Source organism: Athene cunicularia (assembly GCF_003259725.1).
Source record: "Athene cunicularia isolate RWA chromosome 27 unlocalized genomic scaffold, athCun1 chr27_part1, whole genome shotgun sequence".
NCBI lineage: Eukaryota > Metazoa > Chordata > Aves > Strigiformes > Strigidae > Athene > Athene cunicularia.
This window is the reverse complement of record NW_020799138.1, coordinates 1,949,169-1,957,925: the sequence shown is the minus strand read 5'-3', so window position 1 is coordinate 1,957,925 and position 8,757 is coordinate 1,949,169. Positions and strand designations below refer to the sequence as shown.

The following is an 8,757-nucleotide window of genomic DNA, read 5'->3' as shown; positions in this document are numbered from 1 at the left end:
ATATTTCATCCTTGGGAATTATTCTGCCAAAAGAGGGACCTGTGCCTCGATTCTACCCCGTGGTTGATGCGTGTAAACAGCTTCTCCCGCTGTTAAAGCCAGTGACTTATTCTTGCACGTAACTTTCCTGATTGGGCCCTTGTTCTTGTTCCAAACGGTTTAGTGCAGCCGCGCGGCGAGGCGTGAGCTGTGCCTCCCCGGCGCGGCGGCTGCACCGCGCTGCCTCCTGCTCCTCACGAACCAGGAGCAGTTTGCTCGTTATCGCAATAATCCTGCACCTGTATCTCGTTATAGGGGACCACCTGTTACCTCGGTGTTGCTTCGAAAAGCTGGGTTTAATCGGGTGGCGGTTGGGTTGAAAGAAAATGTTCTTTTTAAGGGGCTGAACGGGCTTCTGGAAAGTGTCTTATGATGCTGGCATCTTCACATCACTGCGGGTAGTCGAGCCCGCAACGCTGCAGCGCGGCACGGAGGAAGGCTCCTCATTAGAATGAACACCGTGTTTTCCTACAACATCGAGTTGCAGTTCGGTAGTGTTGTGGGTTTTTTTTTTTTTTTTTAATCCAGGCTTTTTAGAGCTTTGTTTATTTGAGGATCTCGAAGTGCTACAGTAAACCAGGGAAGAAACATCCCCTGGTCACACACAACTGAGCAAAGCGCTGAAATGACTTCTCCAAGGTCAGGCAGTCGGTGGGGCGCTCACGGATGCGCTCGGCTTCCCGGAGTCTGGCCAGTGGAGCGGGGCATCTCAGGCTCTGCTTTTTAACCCCTAATTGTTTTTTGGTTTTTTGTTTGTTTTTTTTTTTCTGCTTCGTGGAGGTGCATGCATAAATTTCAGTTTGTAGTAGCGTAGAGGAACGTGCTTTGCTTACTCTTTAGTCCGTGGATGAAAGAGTGCTGCGGTACCACCTCTGCTGATGCCTCGTCTCGCAGGAGGGAGCAGAGCCTGCCCCTTTTGGGCCACGGACCTGCAGTTTACTTCTTGGCATGAGAGACTAGCAGTGCAGATGCTGAATGATGCACCTCTCAAAAGGAGAAAAGTTATTTTCTGTATTTCTTTTTTCTCCGGAATCTGATGTTCCACACCCTGCGTGCTGGGATGGCGGAAGCGAGTGAGCATAGGATTGGGAAAAGATTTGATTACTTCTTGGGCTCTTCCCCTGTTGGGAAAGTTGTAGTGGCTTAAAGGGTGGGCTGCCAGGGACCCCTCTGTTCTGTCACTGACCCCCGTAGGCCTTTGCTAAATCTTAAAGTCAAATCTTCAATCAGTTTTCCAAGACCTTCTGGCTTAAAACATCAGCAAGACTATCACGGTGTCTGGCACCCAGTGTGATTTGGGTTTTAGATTTATTTTTTTTAAGGACGGCGGGAGGACAATCCTGTACGGGTTATGCTCTTCACAGCCAGATTGTTCCTTTCGATGAAGAATTAAAGTTTTTCCTTGAAAATGTGCCCTTGAATGCAGGAGCCTGGCGTCTCCGAGAGCTTCACGCTCAGAGCGAGCAAGGGAAGGTTGCAACCCGGGGTGTTGAAAATAAAACACATCCAAACCATTGTGTCACATCTTTGTGCAGGTGGAGACTGAATGGCGTCTCCACTGTGTTCCTTGGTGGGAGGAAGAACGTTGTCACCCTCCGTTCCAGGCCTTGCTACCCTTTCATCGGTGCTTGATTTAAACCGCGGGGCACCGTTCCTCTGTTTGCTGAGATAAAACTTGGTTTTAGTGTTTGAACGCAATTAACATCAGCTGAAAACTCACCTTTCTTGCTGTTTGTTGTGTGTTGAATGAGTAAGCAGCTGTCTTTACCTCTGTTATCAGCAGTCTCGGCTGTGTGTATTCAGGAAATGTGAGGCAAAAAGCCTGAAAGACCACTTTTTGCCTTTGTTTAGGGTGAGTAGTATTTTTTTTTCTACAGGTAGGCTAGCTGCACTCCATTTATATTAAAATTTGATATTAACACCTGTCACTGCGCTATCTCGAGTACCTTCTGCGTGAGATCTAATATCGGTAGCAAATTCCCCAGCGAAACATCTGCTTACAGAAAAATTCGGTGCAACATCAAGTCTGGGGAGGTAGTAGCTTACACAGACATGTTGCTTGCTTAATTTGTATGTGCCTGCTTGTCATAGGGAGTCAATCTTTTTTTTTTTTTTTTTCCCCTATCGCTCTTCAATTCAGGATCTCAAAGCTTTTCCCTAAAATATAGGAAATTCTTCATTCTAGCGAAGCAGGTCATGTGGTCCTCCATTTTACAGATGGATGGTTTATGCAGAGGTCATGTGCTGAGAAGCAAGAAGGAGGAATTGGACGTAGCTCTAGTAGTTTGGCCTTGAGACTGGTATTTTCAGCCTCGTCCCCGTGTGTCTTCCAGGTGTGAAGTCTGTACATATCCAGCATGAGCGTTCTTGCAGCAGGAATATGCTGCCTTGGTCCTAAATGATGAATCTGGCCTTAACCCCACGGAAGTCGTTATGGGTTTTGTAGAGAACTTCAGTGGAAGGTGGGAACAGAAAGAAAACACGTCTCATGGTGTAGGCAATACGATTTGGGTTTAGAAATGTGTCCTCGTCACTAAAATCAGGCTCTCCTCCTCTTTCTAGGAGAGGATCAGCATGATGCTGGCTTTGGACAGGACAGTTCTGATGAAAATCAGAGCTGGAGCTTGGCCCCTTCCATGACATCTGATGCTTCACTTCCATCAGACTTCCAGGATGATGGTAAGTCACTGATGCTCTTTGAAGTTCTTCGGAAGATCGAAAGGTAAGCGCAATCTAATACAACTGCCTTGTCTTTCCTCCATCTCATAATGCAGGAGGTGTGTTCTGAGTTGTTTTTTTTTTTTTTTTGTTTTTTTTTTTTTTTTTGTTGACTGGTATCTGTTTTGTCAATGACCATAAAATGCTGTGGTGATCCTGAATTTAATTTCGTATTGCTGGTTAAATGTACATATTGATCATCTTGGTGCAAACTGGAGTTGGTTGTGCTATTTTGGATTGACAGCGGTGACGGAAAAGGGCAGAATTTAACCCGGCGACTAGTGTTTCCCAAAGTTAACGTGTGACTTTTGGGTGTGTTTCTTCTTGGGTGCTCAGCCTCGCGCTTCAGAGGGGCTGTGTCTTCTCAAACCTTGTCTCCGCTCACCCTTTGAAAATGAGACCTCTTGAAAGTGCTTTGCTTTGGAAAGCCTTTTTTTTTTTTAGATCTTCTAGAGCCTTTTTTTTTTTTTTTTAGATATTCTAGTGCCTGGGAATTTGGGGCTCCTTCTTCCCGCGAGCGTGGAAGTGCTCCCAACTGAGCGGTGGCAGGGAGCTGGGATCCGAGGCCAAGGGTCCTTTCCAAAGCATTAAGTGTCCAATGAGGGGGGGGTTTCTGGCCAAAGAGTTGCTGCGACGCTCACATCTGCTTGCGGCGGCAGTTTAGGAGTGATGGATTTGCGTTGCGCTATTAAAACTGAAGCCTACAGAGCTGAGATTGTTCTGATCTTCTCAGGGGTTATCTCTGGGCCCTAGTGAAGGCTTAACTGCTTTAGTCTCAGATTCTCAATCTCCCACTTCCCACAGATCTTGTTTCCTCCTCCCCTTTTACTTCCCTTGCACTTTCCCCCTCTGTGCTTTCTTATCCCCCCACCGTTGTCCTTCCTCTTTCATTTTCTCCGCTTCCGTCCCTCCTCTTCTCCACCTTTCTCTGCTCAATGTACTCTTTCGTGTCTACTCCCACTCTTGTTAGTGAATTGGTAGCCATTAGTCAAAAACGCAAAGAAATACGAGGATTTATTTCAGTTGAGGCCATAAGACCCGATGGGCACCAAAGTCAGCCGCTTTGCGCAGCGCAAACCACCCGGCGTATCTGCTGTACGCGTTGATTCAGGCTATAAAATAAACAGCTTTGTTTAGACTGATTAGAGACAAGGTTAGCCTGATAGTTAGCTAGTAATTGCAGCATGAAAGGAGGTGTGGAGGCCGGGACTGGTCGTTTTAAATAATCTGTGTGCTCAGATATGATGCACTTACGCGGAGTGCGGGTGGAGAACGTGTGACAAGGATAATGGATGTTGGCCTAAATGGGACATGAAAGCGTGTTGAAGACCTCAAGCTTGGCCCCATCAGGCGAGCAATGTCTTTATGAAGTCTAGGGTTTTCTCCTGGCGTGTTTATTAAGCTTGTCTAAGGAGGTATTTGCTTTGCTAACTTTGAGTGGTGGTTTTTGGCAGCTCTGAGGGGTAGAGTTTGACATAACACTTGCAAGGTATGCAAACACTTGGCACCGCTGGAAGTTTTCAGACACAGATGAAATGCCAGGCTCGGTGGAAAGTTGCCCGAATGGGTGAATGGCGAGGAGATTGATAACACAGAAAATTACATACTACAAAAAGGAGGGAGGAGAAGCTGGCATGGAGAGCAGTTACATTAAAATGAGGTGTTAGTTCTTGGAAACTGGGAGGAGAGCTGAGTAACAGCAAATCACGGGCTTGACTTGGTGTGTGTTCGCTCCGGATGGAAGTTGAGCAATTCTGGCTGGCTATAGATGCAGGCTGTTAATAGTCTGAAACTACTATTAAAGGGAAAAAAAGGCTGAACGCAGGGTTTTTGAGACATTTTCTTTACCCTGCCATGATCTGTAGAGGCATCATCAGAACGAATTTCTCTAGATATCTGCCAGTGGGATGGATATGGATCGGGGTTGCGATTTCCTCTGGGTTTTTGAATTTCGGTGATGACTTACTATCCGATTTTTTTTTGTTGTTTAGTTAGGGAATTTTTTGTATTTGCTTGTTTTCTTTGCTTACTTTTTTCCCTACAGAGGGTGAAGGCACAATGATTTTTTTTTAATAGACAGCATCACGATCTTTTCTTTTTTCTTGTAGAAGGCGCTATGACTTTTTTTTTTTTTTGGTAGAAGTCACTGTGACTTTTTTTTTGGTAGAAGGCACCGTGACTACTTTTTTTTGGTGAATATGAAGTCAGCCACCTGAGAGAGTTTAAATCAGTAGTTCTGAGAAGTGAATTAAGCTAAAGGGCGTGTCAGACAGCCTTGGTTTCTGGATTGGAGCATCCTTGTGGGAGAAGTGGAAACTTTTAAGATTGCATGAACTGATTTTCATCTTTTCACTTTGCCTTGGCTTCTCCGGGTGGGCACAACCGCACTTTTGTTGTGCCCCTTTTCTCTTCCACGCTCTCCTGTCTGTTCAGGCAGCGATGTCCCTGGAGCAGGCACCCTCCTCCCATGTGCTGCTACGGAGCCTGGCCCATCACGGCCCCTCGGGGTGCTGCTGTCACCCAGATGAGTGACCGAGAGCTGCTCCTGGCAGGCAGCACAGGTGGCTGATGCGTGGAGGCAATCCATATAGCTACGGCCAGAAGAATAAATTGGCCGGTTGTAGGAACACACTTGTCATTCCTGCGGCTTTTTTCCATCCCTCCTTAGCCCTGTTTTGCAACAAGAGCTTGTGTCCTCGGGTGCAAGCCCACAGCGCTGGTAAAGGCTGCTACCTCCTGCCTTCCCGAATTTCCCAACTTTATTAATTCCAGGTTTTAATGGAAGCAGGTCTCCGACTGGGATGATGCTCACTTCTGCCTCTTTCTCCAAAAAAACGGGGCAGTTTGGGGGCAGGGGGACGCTGCCGCTGTTCGTTTCCGAACAGCCTTTGCCTTGCTTGCTCTGAACTTCTCGTGGGAACCAGAGAACCTTCAAAGTTGTCTCTGGAGGGAGCAAGAGGGACTGAGCGAGTTGGGGATGACTTTACTCAATGAGGCATGGCCCAGCTCTATAGGATCGTCCCTAATGAGTGATTAAGAAGCTAATGTTTGTACAGTGCTGGGAGGCTGGGAAGCCCTGTGGAAGTGCTAAGCGCTGTTATAATAATAAGTATTTCTTAGGAGACACTTCCCACGTAATGTACCCTGCTCAGACCACTTGAAGACTTTTCAAAACCGTTTTTGCCTTTTAAACGGGCAGATCACTTAATTTGCCGGTGTTCCGGCATTTAGTTTAAGTGAAGCATGAGGTAGGTACCACGGCATCCTGAGGGGCAGGATCATGTCTTTGATATCGAACGCTTTGCGGTGGTGCAGTTCTTACCCCTCCCTGCCCTCCTTGTTGGGCTGCTTGGTGCCAGGTGTGATTCCATCCACATCCCCCTTGAGCCATACACCGATCTGTGGAGATAAGGACTGATAACCTTGAGGAGCCTGGCTCTTGGCCCCCCTCTGATGGCTCGGAAAAGGTTATAATGGCCCATCATCGCCTGGTGGCCTGGCACACCTGTGCCTGGGATGGGGTCGGGTGGAACAATGACAGGGTTGCACGTTCATCAAATTCTTGTGCAACTGCCCGAAGGCACCGGATAGTATTTGACAAAAGTCAATTATCTTGGACCCGATAAACTGCGACCACCAGAGAGACCCTTTGAGCTCTCCTGGATCGCCGCTGACCAGCATCTCCCCTGAGCCGGGACGCCTCTCGGGTACCAAAACCCTTACGGTGTCGTCTGCTCCAGACCGAAGGCCGGGGGCCAAGTCCACCCGCTCGAGTTTCAATTATCACCCGTTGAGGGATGCCAAGCCGTTGGGAGCATTTGCTCTAAACTCGAGAGGGAAATTTGCTTTGAGCCAGCTTCTATTTCACCCATTCTTTCCCCGTTTATTGGGGTGTGTGAGGGTGCGTGCCCTTGTCCTTGTTCCTGTGTGTGTTTGTCCCTTTTGTGTTCATTTTACTGAATCCAAACACCTTTGTTTCTGCATGTATATGTCTGGTTTGTGTATGTTCATGTACATATGTGTATAAATTAAGGTACCGTTAGGTAAGTTGGAGCGAATCTTGTCATTTTAGAATCTGAATAAGTCGCTTTTCTGTCTGAGTTATTTTGCAATGACTAATTGTTGTTAGCTATTAATAAATCTAGGTTATTTTTACTAAATCATTACCGTGTCAATACTTTCATCCGCGACACTCTTCTAGATGTTTTTTGATCAGTTGGGGTTTCCCCGGGGCTCCCTCGCGGCGCTTCTGGGATCCTTGCACAGCGATCTCCTGCCGGAGGGGTGCTGAGCCGGGATCCAAAGGATTCTCCGGGTGTCACGGCGAGCTCACGCGGAGCTGAGGGGGCGAGGGCCACTGGGCTCCTGCCCCCCGCGCCTGGCTGTCGGCTGCGCTGCCATGGCACGACAGCATAAGCAACGATATATTTCCTTTTATATTACACAGGTAACCGTTAGCACGTGGAAGGGAGCGTAACTCAGAGTGACAGGAATGTGCTTTACGGGTTCTGTTAGGCGTGGTAAGAAATCTTGCCTCTGAGTTCCAAGATTTTTCCATCCTGTCAGCAGGGAACTTTGGCCAAACATACTTACAGCTCGCTCAGTTCCGTATTGTTGTGGTTTGTTGTTTTTTGTTTGTTTGGTTGGTTGGTTTTTTAAATACCTGACTTCCGAGTATCTTCAAATCAAATCCTTTAGCAAAAATTCCCTTTGCTTTATAAAAAATGTCTTAAAAATGGCTTTTATCTTCAAAGCTGTGGAGGGTGGTAGGTGACATCGTACTTCACCGTGCCCTAGTGGCTTGGGGATGGGAGGGGGCAGATACAAACACAACGTGATTCTACAACTTTTTTGGAGGGGATTAGAGACTCTAAAGAGGTGGCGCGTCTTTAATCCATCTCCAGGTGCTTCTTGAACCCGTTTGTGTCCCGGAGAAGGCCCCGTTTGCTCATGTTTGACCTTCTAAGTCCACAGAAATGGGTGGGGAGACGATAAAACGCCAAAGTGGGTTTTGTATGTAAATCTTTAGAACGAAGCCGCTGGCGAACTGACTTGCAAATCCAGGGGAGATGGTCTGTGAACTTCTTTGAGAAGTTTTGTGGTCTGTGGCAGCCTCTTCCATGTGTTTCCTCTCTTTCCAGGTGTCCTGTGTTCTCTCTCGGTTGTGATTTCCTCTGGATTTTTGAATTTTGATGATGACTTACTATCAGATTTTATTTTTTGTTGTTTACCCGGGGGATTTTTGTGTGTGTGTGTGTGTGTGTGTCTGCTTGTTTCCTTTGCTTACTTTTTTCCCTATAGAGGGTGAAGGCACCTGGTGGTTTGGAGCCCCAGATCCTTTCTCCCTGAGGTGTGTCGTCTTCTGAATGACACGTGCTTCCCTGCAAAACTTTAGGTAGTCCTGGCACCTTCTGCTTTTATTTTCCCTGCACTTCTCACGCGCTTCTGAACTCTGAGGAATGGCTTCCTAAATGTGGAGTTAATTGCTTTAAAAATCCAGCCTGCAGGAATGTTTTCAGCAGCACCTGGAGGAGCTGGGGATGTGGGTGGTGGGTGCACCTTGGAGGTGCCAGCAGGGTGCTAAGGGAAGGGTGTCCGTGGAGTGCTTGGGGGAGTGTGTGTCCGTGGGGTGCTGGAGGGGTGTCAGTGGTGTGTCTGTGGAGTGCTGACAGTGTCCATGGGTGTTCATAGGGTGCTGGGGGTGTGTGTGTCAGTGGGGTGCTGGGGAGGGTGTCTGTGGGTGTCAGTGGGGTGCTGGAGGGGTGTCAGTGTCGTGTCCATGGGGTTCTGTCGGTGTCCACGGGTGTTTGTGGGGTACTGGGGGTGTCCGTGGGTGTTTGTAGGGTGCTGGGGGTGTCCGTGGGTGTCAGTGGGGTGTTGGAGGGGTGTCAGTGTCGTGTCCGTGGGGTTCTGTCGGTGTCCACGGGTGTTTGTGGGGTACTGGGGGTGTCCGTGGGTGTTTGTAGGGTGCTGGGGGTGTCCGTGGGTGTCAGTGGGGTG

The 8,757-nt window shown here is 48.0% G+C and overlaps 1 protein-coding gene across 1 annotated transcript in view; it reads left to right on the top strand.

Annotated features, from left to right (window-relative positions):
• Nucleotides 1-8,757, top strand: part of SKAP1 (src kinase associated phosphoprotein 1) — a 150,843-nt gene that overhangs the window by 24,594 nt on the left and 117,492 nt on the right. The window contains exon 4 of the mRNA XM_026864605.1: nucleotides 2,602-2,718. Within this exon, the coding sequence (XP_026720406.1) occupies nucleotides 2,602-2,718 (117 nt within the window). The remainder of the gene's footprint in view (nucleotides 1-2,601; nucleotides 2,719-8,757) is intronic.